At 40.3% G+C, this 20,085-nt stretch overlaps 1 protein-coding gene across 1 annotated transcript; it reads left to right on the top strand.

Moving 5' to 3' along the window:
• The first annotated feature begins 1,523 nt into the window (after positions 1 to 1,523).
• NOM1 (nucleolar protein with MIF4G domain 1) lies at positions 1,524 to 18,954 on the top strand. The gene is made up of 12 exons (XM_087730051.1): positions 1,524 to 2,512; positions 2,623 to 2,733; positions 3,317 to 3,441; positions 4,409 to 4,604; positions 6,607 to 6,930; positions 7,453 to 7,563; positions 8,821 to 8,988; positions 9,616 to 9,737; positions 13,554 to 13,686; positions 14,057 to 14,188; positions 14,904 to 15,013; positions 16,021 to 18,954. Exons 1-12 carry the CDS (start codon positions 1,649 to 1,651, stop codon positions 16,196 to 16,198), a joined length of 2,574 nt encoding a protein of 857 aa, XP_087586177.1. The 5' UTR covers positions 1,524 to 1,648; the 3' UTR covers positions 16,199 to 18,954.
• The last annotated feature ends 1,131 nt before the right edge of the window (positions 18,955 to 20,085 follow it).

The raw sequence follows: 20,085 nt of genomic DNA, 5'->3' as shown, positions 1-20,085 counted from the left end.
AAAATGCATGCTTTCCACATTTTCCTTTGTGATATGAAGTACTGAAGAAGGGAAATATTGACATTTTCTCTCTTTGAAGATACATGAAATTTCCTATTATTGGAAAGGTCTGTTGCCCTGAATGACAAATTACACAATGAGACAGAAGGAAGATGAAAATCTTGGAGTTTTAAAAGCATCTGATATTTTCTCAAAATATATTCAGCTGTATTTATCTAGCATTCTGGCATGTTGCTGGATTACTGTTATCAGTAAATCTATAAATAGCATGCAAAATGCATGTGAGCTGTCTGTGCATGAATAAAGAGTGGCCCAGCAATAAATTATAATATAATATATAGTTTAAAATGTAGCAAAAGGAATGCCTTGACAAATCAATGCAACATATTTTGTCACTGAGGGTGAAAGATTCATTACGATCACCCTTGAGAAAGCTGGATTTCTGAAGCATGGGTCATCTAGGACATATGATGTAATGAGAGAATATGGAAACATGCATAGAAAGACAAAAATAATCTTCTGAATAATAAAGCCGTATTAAATTTTCAAGTGAAATATAAGTCCTGTGCAGTACTTCATTGTTCAAGAGAGGTCAGGAGTGCAACGCCAAAGAGCAAAATAATGAAGCCTGACATCCTATGGATTTGGTACCCACAGGAGATTCAAGACCGACCCTTCTTCTGAAAATGGCTCATGTGCACCGGCTTTCATTTGTGTTTTCTGGTGTCTGCTAAGGTCTAAGCTCACCTTGTAGCACTTTGTTCAGCTGAGAAATTCTTTTGGGTACCCAGCCACCTATTTTGATGAAATTTGGGGAAATTCAGTGTTTCAGGGAACTCGAGGCATCTGCCAGACTTGATGGAAACTGGCACTAGATTTCAGAGTTGGTGGGAGCAGAGGACGCAGACACAGACACAGGGCCAGACGCACAAACCCAGCAGGTTGCATAAGCCTAGAGCACACCAGAGACTAAAAATAAGACCAACCAATTGGTTTTCCTGCTGACAGCAGCAAGCTGCCACGGGACATTTAATTCCCTCTGATCACGTAAATGACAGACGAGTTGTCACCTGCTGTGTGCGCCGGGCCAGGCAGAGTGGTGAGGATCCCATCCCTGTGGCGGGGGCCACTGGTCCCAGCAGCTCCATCACCTCGTCCCGCACACCGCTGTGGATGGAAACGCCCCAAGAGAAGTTAGCACTGGACAGAGGCCGTGGATGTGGACGTCATCTCTGGCATGCTCAGGAGGAGACACCTGAGCTTGGCAGGGTTGGAAGGAGCTTAAAATGGGGGACTGGGCAGGTGGAGGAGAGGCCAGGGGCGTTGACGTCCCTCGGCTCCTGCGGCCTCGCGAGGTGTCAGGAAGAGCCTCGTGCCCAGTGGGCGTTAGGGCCTTGCGACTGCAGCTATGAGGGATGAATTGTCCCAGTCCCTTCTGTAAGAAGAGGGACAAGCCTTACATTTTCTTAAATATAAAAAAAAGAGGGGATCTTTACGGATTTAGCGGCTGTGGTACGGGTTTCAAGCGAGCTCCAGCCCGCCGCGGACCGTCTCCTCAGAGCTGGGGACGCGCCGGCGCCCAGCAGGGGGCGCTGCTGCCCGAAGTGGCGGCGGCGCGGCGGAAGAGGAAGGTCGGCTCTTCCCCAAGATGGCGGCGCCCAGGCGCGGCGTGGCTGAGGGGAAGATGAAGCGGCCGGCGGCCGCCCGCGCTCGCCGCGGCGGGAAGCTGGACAGGCTGCGGCAGGCGGTGCAGGGCTTCGTGCAGGCAGCCGGCGACCAACCACAGCTGACCCTGCTGAAAGACTCGCAGAGGCAGAACCACAGGAGCCGTCGGGAGGCGAGGAAGGAGAAGCGCAGGCTTAAGCGGAGCCGCCGCCGCCGCCTCCAACGCGGGGAGCCGGTGGAGGTCCCCGCGGCCCCAGCCAAGCCGGCCCCAGCCAAGCCGGCCCCAGCCAAGCCGGCTTCAGCCAAGCCGGCTTCTGCCGCCCGCCCCAGAGCCCCGGCCTCGCCCGCCGCCGCCGTCGGAAAGCAGCGGCCGCGGCCGGCACCGACACCCCACACGCCGCCCCCTGCCGCCGCAACCGCCTCGGCGCGGAAGCGGGCCCTGCTGGAGGCCAACGAGGAGGAGGAGAAGGAGATCCGGCGCCTGGAGCGGCGGCTGGGGCTCGGCAAGCGCCGCAAAAAGCAGGAGGGGGCCGCGGCGGAGAAGGTGCCGCAGAGCTTCCTGCGGGACGGGCTGGGCTACGTGCTGGGCGCCCTGGGCTCCCGGGCCGGCCTCAGCAGCCTCTGCGAGAGCAGCGACGAGGAGGAGGCCGCGGCGCCGCGGGAGCGCCCGCCCGGGCCGCGGGAGCAGGACGAGGAGGAGCCGGAGCCCTCGGAGGCCTCGGACGCCTCAGAGCCCTCCGAGGGGGATGATGTGGAAGGACAGTGGGAGAGCGAGAGCTCGTCCTCGTCCCCCGAGGACGGTGGGGTGCCTGAGGCCAGCGAGACCCCGGGCGAGGAGGAGGAGGAGGTAAGGTGCTCGCCTCAGATAAGGCAAACCTGCTTCTCAATATACATGCCACAACCTGGACACAAAGCAGAGTTTACATTATCTCTAAAGCACAGGTGTTTGCTGTCTAGTCAGGCCATGCAGAGCGTTGTGGGTCACAACGGCGCCGGGCCCAGCAACAGCGGCCTGCCCAGTCCGAGGGACGGCTGTCAGGCCAGCAGGGCAGAGCTCCCCCCGGTCAGGTAATACCCTAAAGCACAAGGCATGTGGCCTGGTCTCTGTACGAGATCAGTAAATAAAAGGAACTGCCCCAGCTTTAGAGTGTAAGGACATGATTAAGCACTTCTGCTAAGAGCAAAGAGAGCTTATGTTAAAATTAATATCTGTCGCAAACTGAAGTGTTACCATTTCTGAATGATCCCAGAGGTTCTGCCTGCGTTAGGTCTTGTAGCGTGAGTGGAGGAGAAGCAGCCAAATGGGTCGTTTAGCCCGCATGGCACTAACTTAAACTGTTAGTAGTCTGCAGCTGATAAAACCTGGATAAAACCAAGACCTAAGATGTCAGGTTTTAATAACAATAACTTGAAGAAAATGTCCTGTAAAGGGAAGAGGGGTTTTGCTGCCATCAAGTTGATTGTGAGCGGTAACTTGTTGCGTGCTTATTTTCGGTATGAAGTTGTTCCTTTGGCATTAGTTATTAGATGGCAAAATATATACTTAACTAAAAGTTTGGTATATTAATCTTGAATAGCAATGTATATTTGTGTTCAAATATTTAAGATACTAGTCTCATTTGGTATCTTATTTTATTGTTTTCCTGGCAAGAGTCATAATCACAGTGCTACAAAGTATGTTCCCCCTCAAGTAAGGAAAGCTCAAGAGACACTAGATGACAAGAAAAGAGAACAATTGGGAAGACTGAAGAAAATGGTGAATGGTCTCATTAATAGGTAATGTAATAAGGAAAGTCATTAATCTTTCTGGTTTGATGTGACAGTGCTCATCATTCAAAGAAAAGTGGCAAGGATGTGACTTTTCTTTTCACAAACTGATTTTAAGTTGGCAATCATGTCTGCTATCCTTAGTAATAATTATCTTTGTTGACATAAATTCTTCAAAGTTAGTCGTTATAGAAGTTGAAAAATCTAGAAAATAAATTTAAGATTGGGCTGAATTCCACACAGCAGTTGCCTGCAAGTGCTAGGTGTAATTCACTAAGTGTCAGCTGGAGTATGCCTATAAAAAAACCTCATAGTGTCAGTTATAACTCCCTCCAAAAAGCATTATTTTCTTTTTTTAATTAAATAAAATTTAATTTCTCCAACACTACAACTGAGGAGGCGCAACACTTCATAGCTTAAAGTACTGAGGAACAGAGAAAGTGATTAACACTTTCACGTGTTGTAATTTTAAAGTATTTTTAAAATAAGAAATCTATTGACATTTTCTTTTATCTGTTATCTGTAAAATGCAGGCTACAGCATGCAGTTTGTTCAGTTGTTTAGAATTTGATATACCTTGTATGTTAGAAAAGTATGAGGTATTTTCATACTTTCTCCGAAGACTGGGATGTGCTACAGTTACAACTGCTAAGAACAAAGTCTGTTTTCTTAGTAAGTTTGTTCAGTGTGATAGTAAGCACATTGACAGTGCTTTGTAAATACTGCTGCTAATCTGTTTTTACATATAAATATTTTCAAAAAAAAAAAAAACCCTAGAATTAAACATCTGTTGTATTTTTTTTAGTTTAGTGAACACAGCAAAATACAAAAGGTCCCTTCCAGTCATCTTTTCAGTCTTTCTTCCGAAGCCAAGCTGATTTCTCTAAAAAGAATAGGTTGTTTGTTGGGTAAAATGAAAATTGTGAAACCATGTAAAAGGAAGAAAAAGTGAGCATTGGATTTTGTTTCTCAATAGGCTGAGTGAACCAAATTTGTCCTCCATTAGTGGACAGATGGAAGAACTCTACATGGCCAACAGCAGAAAGGACATGAATGAAACTCTGACAGATGTTCTCATGAATGCTTGTGTTACTGCAGTTGCCATGCCTGCAAGATTGATGATGGAGCATGTCCTTTTGGTCAGCATTCTTCATCATAATGTAGGAATTGAGGTAATTCTTGTGGTTGGGACTAATTTTGTTTAATAATACGTATTGTAGAGTGTTTTCCTTGATATTTTGTTTGAATTGCCTTTCAATTTTTGATTGTGTGTCCCTAAAAAGCATCTCTAGTTGAATTTAATCCGTATTTGTAGCTTATTTGCTAGGTGTCCCCAAGTGAAAGGGACCAAGTCTGTTGCTTTATCTGATTAATTTATTTTCTCCATGAGTTAACACTGGTCACTTATAAAAAAAATAATTTTTTTCATCAAAATCTTTCTGCATCGATAAAACTGAATTTTTTAAGCTTCAAATCTTCTTCTCTGACTACACTAATCCATTTCTGTTCTCTTGGGTATATGAGGGTATTGTTCTTGAAAGATGTGTATCCAGGTAAGGAAGGCGCTGCAGTTACAGAAATCCTTTTACATCAGTGGAAAAAGTTCTTTTTTTAAGCCCAATCATGCAAATCATCAGTGGAATTAACTAGGTATATCAGTGACTCCAGAATATAAAAAACTTCAAAAAACATGGCAAATTTTTTTGAGGGTATTTTTGTGTTTTTAAGCCTGATGAATGATTGAGATAAATATCTCTTGCTTACTGTTAAGAAGCTGAAACTGCTGATGTCAAAGGGAAGATTTTAGCTAATTTCAGTGAAATTTGTCTGAGGAAACTGAGGTGTTCCAGCACCATGTTCCCATTGAGTAACACTTTCTTTCTACATTTCAATGCAAAAGATGTATTGATGCAAATTCTTCAGTTTGTCCTATAGTGACCTGAATGCTGTCTCTGAAACAATATTAAATATCAGATGGATGCAATTACAGCAGGTTTCTCCATGCAGCCTTGCCATTAAACTTTTTTTCGTTCCTCTTTGCTGCTGTTTTAAGGAGACACACAATCTTTTTAGAAGTTGAAACTTTGCAAAATACCTAGTAATAGGTTTTAAATATAGATATAATAATAGGTATTAGAAATAGATGATATCCAGACTGTCTTCTGTACTACTGACTCTGTTACACAGCATCGTTGAATCTAAGACTGTAGTATTTAGTATACTATAAAGACCCATTATTTTTTCTGTGAAATAAATGTAGAATATGCATTACACGAAAGTGATAGCACAGCTGCATTTAAGATTAGTTTGAGCAATGCAGAAGTTGGGATTCCCATAGCTGTGTTTATACATTTGTGCAGTATGATCATTGCATAATTAACACCTAAGCTGGTCAAGGCTTGTAATGCAAGTCAGTACTGCTACTGGGACTTCTGGTTTTCATAAGAACAGTCAGCAAATATTAGCACTATAATAATGGGGGCGGGCATTGTTTAGCAGTAATGTGTTCGTTACCTGCCTGTATTTTGGTACGCTTTCTAATTCCAGTCTTTAGCATCAGTTCTCTCTTCACAAATACAGATTCCAAAATTTCTTTTCCCAACTGTACCACTGACAAATGGCTAAGACTTACCCCACTTCAAAATCAGCCTAAGCTCATGCTCAGCAACTGTGAAAACTTCATATGTTGGGGGTTGTTTTACAATATTATTTTTTTACCCTCCCGTTAAGGATATTGTTCTGGAATGCTGAACTCTGTGATGCATTTGGTTTTTGACATGCAGCTTTTACTGGATGAATGACTAGCAGTAACAGCGTGCTAGCCTGACAGCTGGGAAGATGCTAATATGTGCCGATGAAAATTATGTAAACAAATTCTGATGTATGTGTACTGTAAGTTCATAACGCTTGCTTTTCTTGCACTGCACTTAAAAGGCAACTGGATGGCATATAAGAGGTGTAAATAACATATACTCTAAGAAAATGTCACGCCACTTAGATATTTCTATATGTAAACGTAGAACATCCATATTGGTTCAGAGGAGCAACAATATTTCTTTAAAATTAATAGTGGCAGTGCCCCAAAAATGAATGTGTTACAGATGTCTGTAAAATCGACTTACGGTTAACTGCTGGATATTTTTTTTTCCCCCCCTTTAATGGAACTCTTGCCAGGTCGGTGCTCACTTTTTGGAAGCTGTGGTGAAGAAATTCGATGAACTCTGTAAAAGTGATGCTGAAGGGAAAGAATGTGAAAATCTGCTTGCCTTGATTGCTCATCTGTATAACTTCCATGTGGTTCATTCCCTGCTGATCTTTGATATTCTGAAAAAACTTGTTAGCATTTTCACTGAAAAAGAGATTGAGTTGATTTTGTTTCTTCTGAAAAACGTGGGCTTTTCCTTAAGAAAAGATGATGCATTGGCTTTGAAGGAACTGATCACTGAAGCCCAGAGGAAAGCAAACACAGCAGAGAAGAAACTCCAGGATCAGACTAGGGTATGTGTGTGTGTTTTAAAAGATCTGTTCTGAATAGACTTTAATAAGCACTTGGGTACATGCGTTAATTTACCAAAATGTTTTCTGCTACGCTCTATTTAGATTCTAAGTTACCATTAGTGTTCAGTTGTTGCATTCAGTTATTTGTATTCTTATTCTGTCTTTCTCCATTAGTTCTCAGGACACAGGCACCAAAATGCTTGTAATGGTTGAGACTAGGACTGGTTTGTGTCTTATGCAATGGACAGTGCTTCTGTTTCATGACACTTTGTACACCTCAAAAAATGGTCACTGAGGTGTGGTGTTTAGCAGATTAAGCTTTGAATTGATGCTTGAACACAAATATAATAGGAGTTAAAGTAAACATCCTTCTTTGTATTTGTATTCATGTAATCTAAATTTTGATGTATATTGCCAACTGAGCTGCTTATTCTCACAGAATAGTAATTTCGAAGTACACTCTCTGCTTTAATAAAGAAGCTCACAGCACATAATCCACAAAAATATTTCTTTTCCCAATAGGTTCGTTTTATGCTAGAGACTATGTTGGCACTAAGGAATAATGACATGCGTAAGATTCCCGGTTATGATCCGGAACCCGTTGAAAAACTCCGCAAATTACAAAGAACACTGGTGAGAACTTCTTGACACCTGTAGTATGGCTGTTCTTAAACCAGAAGTAACTATTCCTATCGTACGTTGGTTTGATGGGCTATAGTATATTTTAATTCATTTAACAGTCTGAAACTCTTGTGGACTAAAATCACTCCTTAGATCATTAAGTATTATCTCCTCTGTCCAGGTTTAGTCAGCAGTCAACCAGCCTTCTGCAGAACAGTTTGAGAAAGGACATAATACTCGGCCAAAGACTTTGCCTCAAAGTCCTATACTTGAAAAAGAGATTGTGGGATGTTTAATGATTGTGCAGAAGAAATGAGTCAAGTAATGACAAGTTCTTTTTTCCATAGATTTTGGATGCAGGCACCCACTCCTAACTTCACCAGAATTATTGTGGAAGTCTAACACTTTTGAAAGCCTGGATGGTTTTTTTTCTTTTTTTTTTTTTTTTTTTTTTTTTTTTGCGGAGAGAGGGCAGTTTGTCTAGAACAACCCAGTATAAAATGCATGAAAGTAATAGTCTCTTTGGATTGAGAACTAATTCATTTTACAAGACTGGAGTCTGATTTTTAAAGTCCCTGTATCTCCAACCTGAAAATTATACTACTGGTCTATAACACCTAGAGCATTGTATTTTTCAGAAATTTGTAAGTGCAGGATGTGCACATCAGTGATAATAGGCCAGGCAAAAATAAGCTAGGTAACCTAATCCTGTAGAATTTCCTGTCTTAAATTTTTGCAGTCCTCTTACTACGCTTCTAGCCTCTTTTGTTGAAAATTCTTATTTTGTTCGAAGAGTTTAAACTTTGTTGTTTGAATTGTACAAAACTTAAGGCAGTTTGTCATGTGATTTTATTTGATCACAGGTGTTCAAAAGGAAAATCATGACCAGATTGTAAGATGCTGCAATTGATTTTCAATGTCAGCATCAAGTCTGAATTCTAATCAAGTTTTATGTTTGGAAGGTGGTTACTTTTTATTTGATTGTCTCTTTTTTTAAATAAAAAAAAAAGCAAGAGCTTCTAAATGTAGATTGAAGCAACTTCTTCTATTTGAGAAATTAGAGCATATGGGAAACTTGTAAATTCTTTTCAGGTTGCTGACTGAAACTAAAGGTTGTGGGGGGAAACGTGAAGACCTTTATGGGGATTAAGTTATTTGTTTTAAAGTAATTTTAAGTAATTAAAGTATTTGTTGTTTTCTTTTTTAAAAAAAAAAAAAAGAAAGCTTCCAACAAAAGTTTTTGGGGTTTTTTGTATTTTGTTATTCAAGGTTCACAGCAGTGGTTCTGGAAAAGAAACTCAGCTCCGTGTCTCCCTGGAATCTCTCCTCAGTGCTGATCAGGCTGGTCGCTGGTGGATCGTAGGGTCATCCTGGAGTGGAGCACCAATGATCAGTGATACAAACAGCAAGGCTCAGCAAAAACCGCATATAGGAAAGGTAAATCCAAGCACTGCTAGCTATAAGTCTAAGTGTTTGTGATCTTTTGAATATTCTTCATACTGGTGAATAAGTTCATTTCAGAGCCCACCAAAAAAACCTTCACAGACTCTTGTAAGACTAAGCTTTTGGACTGTAAATTCTGCTCTTACATTTTTCAACATGCTGTACGCCTGCGCTTCATAAGAGCTGTTACTACAAATATTATGGTATAGCTTGTTTGTCTTATCCCATGGAATTGCAAAAGTAACTTGTAACGTAAGTGGAAGAAGAGGCTTGCCCTCAAGTAGATTTGCTGGTATGAATTCTGGCAGGTAGTTGTGTCTGTCCATGGATGGCATATATCTAAGCTGATTCTAAAAGTAATGTGGTAGAGATGGTCATGGTGACTTATGTTAGAGAAGCATGTCTTAAAAATAATTGGCACAATTAAAATACATTAAAATATATTTCCCTAGTTGGAAAAGCTCCTGATGATGCCTATGCTTCTGGACAAAAGCTCGGGACCTTTGGATTGATGCTTTGTAGTTTACTGGAGATTTTCATTAATGGTCTTATTAGAGGCTGCACAGAAATATTCCTCTTAAAGCAAGCATAAATAAAATAGCATTTAATATTTTTTTTCAGGTGAGTTCAAAGATAATGGAGCTTGCTCGTAAGCAGAGAATGAACACCGATATCAGGAGAAGTATTTTTTGTGTCTTGATGACAAGTGAAGACTTCCTGGATGCCTTTGAGAAACTTCTCAAGTAAGTACAGACTAGCACGGGAGACAGCCCAGAAGTAAAAATAGCATTAGCTGGATAGGAAAAAATAACATTGCTGGTCTGGGCTTAAGAGCACGTAATTGATAATACAATTAAAGAAGTGCATAGCTAGGGATCCACGTAGGGTAAAAAGGTAGGAGAGGGACCAAAACCCTCGTGTAAGGACTAGTAGGGGGCAGGCAGAACTGACTGGCAGTCAGAGGAAAGGAGTAGCCCCTGTTATTGTCAGTCATGTCTGTAACTGTGATTTACAGCATCTTTTGCCTTAAGAAGCCTGAATCTTTTTGCATTGAAGATGTGCATCCCAGTCTAGCGGATGGAAGTCTGTTGCAGGCTTGCTTTCTTACAGAGGCAGACCAGAAGCCCCTTCAGAACATCTCTTGGTTTTGTCGCTGGATTTCCATACTACTGCCACTTCCTTTACTTCTTGCTACCTCGTTAAGCCATCTTGTAGGTCTCCCTCCATACTTGCATGACCTGGTAGTGTCCTAGCACCTCCACTTCCCTCTTGCAGAATTCATTAGCTTTGGATTTGCTCCAGGGTCACATTTCCCATTAAGACCAGTTTCCTTACCACTTGGCAAACAGCTCCTTAGAAGATGTGATCAGGGAAAACCTCAAACTAAGCTATTCTTTGTGTTTGTCAGAATATTAATTGTAAGTCTGTAGTAACTGGGAGGGGAGAGATCAGGTCTGAACTTTTCTATTGCAACCTTGTAATTCAAGGGAATTGTCTTACCAGGATGGCATGCAATTATTTAATTTGCTAACCAAACCAAAACAGAGTTTGTAATAAAGTCAACTAATATTTGATTAAATGCCACTTCTGCAAAACACAGCTTGGATTTAAGACTGTGATGGAGTCATTCCAATATCTTAATATGGCCTGTTCAATTAAAAGAAATTAGCTGCTGCTGCTGCAGTTCTTGCCAAGACCTGGTAGTTCAATTTGCAAATTGATCCTTGACTCTCATCCATGCTATTTAAACTAGTATACAAATCTGTATACATACAGGCTTGGGAGAAAAACTCTGTCTGCAGGTTGCCTGGTATGTGTTGATACTGATTTTTATACAGCAAACTCAGAGAGGAATTCTCAAATCTGCCCACATCTGGCAGAGTATAATGGAAAGTACACAGAATTTTCAGGGAAGAAATTGACTTTACTGTGAACATGCGTTCCAGAGTGTATGGGAATTTATATTCATATGTTTGATGTCAGTCTCATGAGGAAGAGCCTGAGAAATACATAAAGAAATACTTTAGCTGTGCTTGTTGATTCATCTCCTGCTAGATCTCTGGCAGAGTTGAGGTGTGGTTAAATGGTTATTTAAATAATTTTAAGTCCATGCCGCTATAGTTCTACTTGTCTTTCTTCTCCTTACATCAAAAGAAAGTAATGAGTTTGAAGCCAGAACGGCTCCTGAAGTGGCTCAGCTTGTGATTGCAGAAGTGGCAGTGTAAAGGGAGGACTGGGAACATCACTGGAGACAAAGAGAGTGAGCCTTGATCTGTTTCATCAGCTGAAAGGCCGCACCTCCTTCACAAACCACAGATTCACACATGAGGCGGAATGAATTGCTGCTTAAGTTTGATGAAGAGGCAATTTTTTAAGCTATTTCATAGAGATGAAGAATTTGAGAAACTTTACATCTCACAAAAATTGAAACTTGTAAAACTCTTAGATATCCTGTTGTAGTGTGGTGTGTAATTTACGATAGCGAGTATGTGACTGTACCTACTAAAATAATTTGAACTGACTTTTAAAAGGTGGGTTTGAGTATTGCTATTTTTGATCTAAAGGCAATGATAGTCTCAGGCTTCAGCTGATGATAACTAAGCTACTTAGAGGCAGGCTTCTGCTGGTCATGAATATTCTACTTCAGAGACAGTTATCCCATATACAGAGGGAAATTCTTAAAGTGATCAAGACACACAAGTCCATGGGAATATTGTAACTCATGAACGATTTAATAAGTGAGGTGATTGCATATTCTTTATCTAAGATTATCAGGCTTATGAAATCTGTACGGGTTTATGGTGAAGCTCAGCAGTAAAGGACAATCCTGACTCTTATATGTAGATGTTCAGGAATGCTAGGTCTGAAAAGAGAAAATACTGGTAGGTCTGTGAAGAAGTGAAGGTAAAAACAAAAGAGAACATCGAAGTGCTGATTTGCTTGGTTACAACCATCTGGCAACATGAATATTTCCTAAATAAGCAAGTCGTGATAGAAGTGATGATGAACAAGGAAAAGGAGCATGTGCCAAATTAGTGATTGCAATGTAACTTCACAAGTCATCTGTTAAATGCATGTCCGGTGGCTGAAAACCTGTGTATTTTAAAAAAAAAACAACCTTTTGTTGCTCTGTAATAAAATCAGATAGAACTTAGGCTAATGGGAGAACAAGTGAATTATATCACAGACACAGCACTTACAGTGCTGGTCTCTTTTGGAGAAGCAGACTTCTAAATTTCATTAGCCGTCAGCCTAGAAATCATCCCAGATTTTCATATTGTAAAACCTTAAATTCTGGGGAGGGTTGGCTGAAAGACAATATTTTCTCTGTTAATCTGGTATGTGTCTGTGATCAAATGCAATGGCAGATGTCTGGAGGTGTATACAAAGGAGGGATACTAGACTGAAGCAATGACAAGCTGTACTCTACAGACCGCAGAGCAAGTTCCAGCAGAGTCAGACTTAGTTAGAAAATACACTTGAGTTATACGAATGCCATATGAAACTTGAGCTTGAAGCAATGAAAAGAATTTTGTTTGACATTTTTCAGATTATAATACGAAGCGTTTTTCTTTTTAATTGGTCTTAAGGCTGCCAAGCATTTGGCAGCCCTGGAAGCTAAATCATATTATTCAAAGAACAGGTGCTTTGCAAGTTAGTAACCATTCCCTGCCCAAGTGTCTCAGCCCTCTTTTAGACTGGTCAGCTGTTCAAGTGGGAAGGCTGTTCAGTCCTTGGCCTTTATGCTGAGGCAGCCAACATAAGTACCCATTGATACTGACTGTTTTCTTCAGGCTTTTTTTTTTTTTTTCTTTTAAGGTGGTTTGAAGTCACTGACTGCATCCTCTTAGGTTACTGTCAAACAATAACGAATTTCAAGTATTATGTAGCATGGAGTTGACCTAGAGATGAAAAGATTCATATCACCAAGTAGGAAAAACATCTTAAAATATTTTCTTATCCCTAGTAAGTACCACAGAAGTGACAGGCCCTGGACATGTTTCTCTAGATACGCTTATACTGATCCAAAGGCTCCTTTTCCTCCTATGGCCATAGGTACAAGTGTGAGATAACTGCAACAGGGTCCTACAGTTCTTGTTTCACTTTAACCTTTGCATTGGTACACCATGCAGCACCGCTTGCTGCAGTGCTACGTTCAAAGGCACAAGACTCCACGATGACAGGGCCCTCTCCTCTGTTTTTCTTCATGGAGAGCTACAAACATGGAGTCGGCTACGTTTCCTTCCCCATAGGGTAATTATACTTGTGTCATTCCACTTCTGTCTGTTGAGGTCTTGCTTTTGCAGCCACTCTTCTAACACCAGTAATACTGTAGCATTTACATATTGCCATACCAGGATACTGATTTAACCCACAGTCTTAAGGGTTTGAGTCCATTCCGTGTTTTAAAGATGTTATAAGAGCTTTCTAACAAACTTTAATGTGGTATTTGGAGGGTTTTTTCTTAAGTATTACTCTCTTATCTTGACTGTAGCTCTTACTTTGTGGCAGTAATTTTTTCCTTACTAAACTATTCTTATTCTCTTGCTAAATTTTAGGCTTGGACTGAAGGATCAGCAGGAGAGAGAAATTGTTCATGTTATCCTTTACTGCTGCTTACAGGAGAAGACGTATAACCCCTTCTATGCATTTTTGGCTAACAAGTTTTGTGAATGTGAAAGACGATTTCAGGTGAAGAAAAATCTGTTTCTACTTTGTTTTAGTGTCATTATTGTGGGTAGGAAGACAGTTATTAAATACCTGAGAATGGATGCATGCCTGTTAAGATCTTAATCCTGAGGAAAAATTCTGCTGATACAGCTAGGCGTTCAGTAAGGCATACTCATGGTCAGATATGAATAGGAAATAAAATAACTACTGCAGAAGGTTTGCTTTCCTCTGTTTTATGCATTTTAAAAGAATTGAACAGTCTGATCAAGCATCTCTGTTAATTAACAGAGGGCTCATAAAGAATGGAAGGTCGAAAGGTTTTGTTATATTGTTACTCATTTAAACAGTCACTTGATTTGTAGGATTTTTGTTTTTTTCCTTTGACACCTAGGTGACGTTTCAGTTTAGTATTTGGGACAAAATCAGAGACTTAGAAAACCTGTCAGCCGCTGCCATCTCCAACTTGGTTTCACTGTTGGCTCACTTATTAAGGACAAAATCATTGCCACTTTCAGTTCTCAAGGTTGGTGTGTTTTCTTTTCAGAACACTTCCATGTTTTCCTTGCATTTGCTAGTTCTATGGAAAATGTATTTTCTCTGTTACCTAACTGGTACTTCAGCTGTTCGTGGTCATAAGCCAAGACAAAACTTGTTCTAAAATTACCAAATAAATCCCATTGATTACGGTAATGCTATCATTTGGGGAAAAAGGAACCTGTGGTGACCCAGACATACAGAAAGTCTACGATTCTATATCTAGAGCAGTTGTAAGATTATTTTCTTTAGAGTATCCAGAGTTGGAACTGAGGCACCTTCATTAACAGGCTTTGTCAGTGGATTCTGTGCTACACTTTCTAGCTGATGTTGGTTTTTAGTAAGACCAGAAAGAAATCTACTGAGAATGGGAAGTCCATAGAATTTTATTAGAAGAATAATTGAAATAGCTAAACAGGCAATTAGATGGATTGTCCTAGGGACTTCTGAAGTATTTATCTAATTGAGAAATTAGATCTGGTATTCTGGTACTAGTAGACAGGTTATTCCTTAGAAACTTATCTGCTTCCTTATTGATTGGCTTTTGGAGGCAGCATTCTCAGCTAATTCTTCTGTGCCAGACTTAAGGCTCAGTATATATGGGAGGCCAGCTGGAGTGCTAAAAGCTGTTCACTTAGAAGAGAATTCAGCTGTTTGAAATACTTGAATTAATCTAATTCTCCCTCTCCCTCTCTCTCCACTAGGTAATTGAATTCAGTGAACTAGATAAACCCAAAGTCCGTTTCTTGCGACAAGTATTAAGCATGCTGTTAATCAAAACAGATGCTGAAGAACTTAGTGACATTTTTGTGAGGTAAGTGATCAGAGAGATCTCCAGGGAACCCTTGGTGAGTAGTAATTAAGAAGATAAGAAGTTTGCTTATTTTGTTTGGAGTTACACAGTGCCTTTTCCAAAGAACAGCCTTCTATCCCTTAAAAAGTAAGCTCTTCTGGGTAAGTGGGGGGAATCGTATCATTTGTGTGTTAGTACAGGCTCTGATAAAGATACAACTGTGAGGTGTGTTATACAAAATAAGGCTTCCAGATATTCAGTATATCATTTTGGTCATAGGATTTTCATGAGCAGAGCTCTGTAATTACCTGCTTTCCTTATTGCTTTACCATCTGTGTGCAGTGGGATTCAGTCTCCCAGCAGTCTTTGCTAGAATGTATCTTTAGTGTAAGAAGGAAAAATAAATAAATACTAATGAGGGAAAGGTTTGGCGCATTTATTTTTTATCACCATCGTCTGGAAAATCTTATTTTTGTATATGGGACAGGGTTGCCTGGAGAGGCTGGGAAATCTCCATCCTTGGAGATGCTTAGGACTTGAGTGGATAAGACTGAGCAACCTGACCACACCCAGATGTTAGTCCGACTTTAAACAGGAGGTCAGACAAGATGACCTGCCAACATCCTTTCTGACTTGAATAATTCCGTGATGCCATGATTTTGTTGTATGAAACTTGCAGTGTCACATAAAGTTAGCAGAAATTAGGTGATGACGTTTCAACTGTTATGGTGCAACACAAGGAAGCTCAAACATGGTGTTTGCCTCATTTGTTGCTGTAATGGAAGTGTTCACATAAAGCAAGCCTAAGGCTCCAATATTCCGTTTTATTGCTGAGGATCAATTGTGTGTTGAGTGTGTTTGGGCTGTTTGCCAAACCAATGTAGACTTGCTGGGAATTTGAAAGCCTCTTCAGAAAAGCTCCTTTTATAGGTTTTCTACGTCTCTATTTGAAGAAGATAAAGAAAAAAATTAAGAAACTCCTGAAACAGTAGAAGACTAAATACTGTTTTTGATCTGTATCTTTACAGGGTATCTGACAACCCCAAACTGGGAATGCTACGGGAAGGCTTGAAACTCTTCCTTACCCACTTCTTACTGAAAAATGTAAAAGCCCAAAAAAGTGCTGAAGAAGCTAGCTTATTAAAAGAAAGAGTTGAACTAGCAACCAAGGCTTTGCAAGCAAAAGAATACAAATTGAAGCTATAGTTCTGTTTTTCCAATAAAACATACAGAAAAACTGAGTCTGCATGAAGATGCAAAGCTTTGTTAGTCTTTCAGATGCAAATAATTGAGAATGAGGAGAGCCCTGTTACTCTAAAGGATTGGGTTTTTAATGTAAACAGTTACTTTGCTCTACACACTAGTTCCAGGTTTAATTGAAGGTGATACAAGGCGTTCTTGAAGAAAGGGAAAGTGTGGTTTTTGTTATGTCCCTTTTTAGAATGAGTGCTTCGTGTTGATGGTTACTGTCTGGAGCAGAGGATGAATTTCTCTTCTGTGATACTCCCAGTTGGCAGTAGCGTTCTGCATTGCATATTCTAACCTTTCGTTTAAAATTATGGCATAATACTGACCGCTGTATGTTAAAGCAGCAGTCTTAACCAAAGGCCTTTAGTAATTAATCATTGAACTTGCCTGAAGAAGCAGGCCGCTAGATGGCATAAGTACTGGTGAGTCAGTTTTGGAAGAAATCAACTTTTTTCTTCAAGTGTTGAAGTTATCCGCTAATTCTGTGAATTGTGTACCTGACTGTGGGTCAGGAAAAGATCTTCAGTTGGATTCAAAGCTGTCATAAAACGACTTGAAGATCTGACTTTGCCCAATTATATTGGGTGTAGAAATCACAGCGTAGTTTTATTGCTCTTTTAGCCTGTTTTTCACAGCTTTAAAATTGGAGTTGCCTAATCACTCGTGTTAATCAGGTTTTTCTAGGCATAAAGAATAATATCAGTATGAGTCTTTTAATAAGAGCATACCTTCCTTAAGAATTTGCTTGTATTTTCCATTCAGATGGTTTAAAAAATAAAAAAAATCACGTATGTTTGTTTCTGTAACACACAGTGTTAATGGTTTGTTTCTTTTGTCACCTTACCACTACACATTAAACTGCAATTTTTCTAAAGGCTCTGCTGTTTGTGTTAGCTTTGCTTTAGCTGGCTTGCCAGGAAGGGAATGCCCTTAAACTGGGGGGGAACGGGGGAAGCATTTTTTTGTCTGCAATGTGTGCTGCATCTGCATCATCTACCTGTGCTAGAGCTGCCGGCCCTGTGTCTATAACCAGGCTTGCCCTCTGCTCTTCAGTGCTTCACTCGCTTATGGCGCCTCCTGATTGCATTCGGTACCAGTTGATCTGTTCAGCTGCTTTGGCTCTGTCCCTGTTGGGAAGATTTGCTCCCAGTAGGCATCCTCCAGAAAATGTTCGGTTCTGCAGCAAGAGAGGTGGACAAGAATTTTAATTTTTTTGTTTTGTTTTTTAATCAAAGAGTTGAATGTAGAATACTCTGCTTGCTTAGTTGTATGAGTAATGTTTTCAGGCGGAGGAGTGCTTCCCCCAGCAGCCAGAGAGCTGGGTTTTTTCAACTTTACTCTGTTGGAGAGGGCAAGTTGTAGGGAACAAGATGTTCTGGGAGCAGAGAGACCCAGTTTCCAAATCCCAGGTTACGGTAGCACAGTAACAACTGACACAGAAGAGATGAGTATCAAAAGAACAAAGCAAGGTGCTTTCTTCAGCCTGTTTCATACCACTGGCAGCTTTTAAGCATACAAAACTGGTGATTTCCCCTCAGTTGTATCTTGCGCGCAACTGACAGAAGAGGAAAAAAGTTTAGTTACAGGACTTCTAAAATTCATGCCAATTAACAGAAGTACAGGCAGCAGAAGAATTGGTGCTGTATTTTGATGGATACAAAAGTCACGACTTTGAAGAGTGCGTGTAAGCAGCTCCCTTGCAAACAACCACGCCAAACCTCCTGTTTTGGAGGCTGGACTTGGGAGAAAATCTGTGCAAGCCCCTAGAAACTGGCTGCTGTGGAATGCATGGGACCTCGGTGAGTCAAAATTGCTCTCCCTAGACTGCAGCAGCCGCCTAATTAATTACCTTTTTTGCAGGAGTTTGGGTAGGCCCAGCATTTCAATGTGTTTGTGGTTTAATAATGTGTAAATGGAAACACATTGCTCTAGCTGGGAGGTTGAGGCAACTTTGCTCCTCGAGATAAATCTTGAAACATCTTCCTTGAATTAAATGCGACAGCCTGCCGGTTCCTTCTTTGAATGCTTTGCGTGGTGATCGGAGCCGGCCACCCTCTGGTGCCTGTGGAAAGATTGCCTAGTGTTTTATGGGCCCGAGCCTGCTCGCTTGCTGCAGCTGCCCGAGGCAGTGTGATGCAGGTGTCCCTGTGCAATTAGAGGAGATGGTTTTAACCTTGCAGTCTAAAATTACAATTGCTATTTTTTTAAAAACCGAGACTTGCATTAGTTATTATTTATCCCAAACAGCTAGTATGTTTTCTTCAAACTTACAGTTATTAGAGCCATTGCTTTGTTTCTGAAAAAAACAGATTTTACCTGCCTGCAGCTTTTACGTTTGTCACATTTACGTATAAACATAAATCTTTTTGAAAAACTGAATTTTCAAGGAAAGCAGCCAAAACACACTGCCAGCGCACAGTGCCGCAGCCGGGTACAAGGCCAGTTGCTGCGGGTGATTCTCCCTAAGTTCTGTCCTCACGCTCTGACTGTCAAACAGAAATTTGACGATTCTAAGATAAATGTGAATTCCTCAGTCTTGGATCTCGTCATGTTCAACAGGTTTTTTTTCCATGGTCCTACTGGCCAATCTGCCACAACTTGATGGAGGCGGACGGCCTGTCAGAGCGTGCTACTGATGTACGTACGCACCTGCAAGCTCTCGCTTCTGTGGTCCAGTCACATCCCAAGGATGTAAGGCGCATGTGAAAAGGAAAGCTGAGATGATTTTCTATTTATTTTTATATATTTATATTAAAGTGTATATTATATTTATGCATAATATATTTTCTAGATATATGTATACATGTATGTATAAATAATATATTATATATAATATATATTTATGCATAATATATTTTCTAGATATATGTATACATGTATGTATAAATAATATATAATATATATTTTATATAATATATTTTCTAGATATATGTATACATGTATGTATAAATAATATATAATATATATTTTTGTATATATAATATATATTCTAGATATATGTATACATGTATGTATAAATAATATATAATATATATTTTGTATATATAATGTATATTCTAGATATATGTATACATGTATGTATAAATAATATATGTAATATATATTTTTGTATATATAATATATATTCTAGATATATGTATACATGTATGTATAAATAATATATGTAATATATATTTTTATATATATATATATATCATATTTTTAACCCTGGAGAAAAAACTTGTCGCCAGCAAAGCTAGCCCTGCCAAAGCGTCTCCTCCTTGTAGCAGCGTTGATGGTACTGTAAGGTCCCTCCATAACAGCAGCAAGTCCCAGTGCTGGCAAGCGGCTCCTCGCAAAACCGCACGCTAAGCACTGGCTGCCAGCCGAGGCTGCTGGAGAAGTTGCACCGGCCTTGGACGTGTTTTGCTTTGTCTGAGACGGAATAAATGTTCGGTAACACACACAAAATCCAGAATGTCGAGATTTCTTGCTGTTGAGTGTTAGACTGTTAGCCGACATCAAACCTCCATGAGAAATGTTCCCGGATCGTTCCAATAAGAGAGATGCCACTTAAGATGTCCAAAATTCTTCCATAAAGGAGGTTTGGGGGAATTACTACGTCACAAGCAGAAAATAGCTTTGAACTGGTAAAAACACACTACGCTGGAAAGCCAAGCAGCTATGGTTGCAACGCTAATCCGTACGCCTGACAAGGCAGTGGAAAATACGGCGTGATTTGCTTTAGATGCATTTAACTAAAAGGCAGATGTTTGATTTTTTAGCCATAGAGCAGAAGATTTCAATTCCCCTTTAAACAGCACTATCCACTCACAGCTATTATCACGGTTTCCATTTTTGTTTTC

Source organism: Nipponia nippon, unplaced genomic scaffold (genome assembly GCF_047370975.1).
Source record: "Nipponia nippon isolate SJK-2023a ecotype South Korea unplaced genomic scaffold, ASM4737097v1 scaffold_1, whole genome shotgun sequence".
Lineage (NCBI taxonomy): Eukaryota > Metazoa > Chordata > Aves > Pelecaniformes > Threskiornithidae > Nipponia > Nipponia nippon.
Note: the sequence above shows the minus strand (reverse complement) of the source record. Positions and strands in the feature narration are given on the sequence as shown.

What these genes read in the sequence shown, in the direction of transcription:
- NOM1 (XM_087730051.1), top strand. Translation starts at nt 1,649, where the DNA reads ATGGCGGCGCCCAGGCGCGGCGTGGCTGAGGGGAAGATGAAGCGGCCG. An exon ending in AATGTGAAAGACGATTTCAG is followed by an intron (nt 13,687 to 14,056) that starts GTGAAGAAAAAT and finishes TTTGACACCTAG; the next exon opens with GTGACGTTTCAGTTTAGTAT. An exon ending in CTTAGTGACATTTTTGTGAG is followed by an intron (nt 15,014 to 16,020) that starts GTAAGTGATCAG and finishes GTATCTTTACAG; the next exon opens with GGTATCTGACAACCCCAAAC.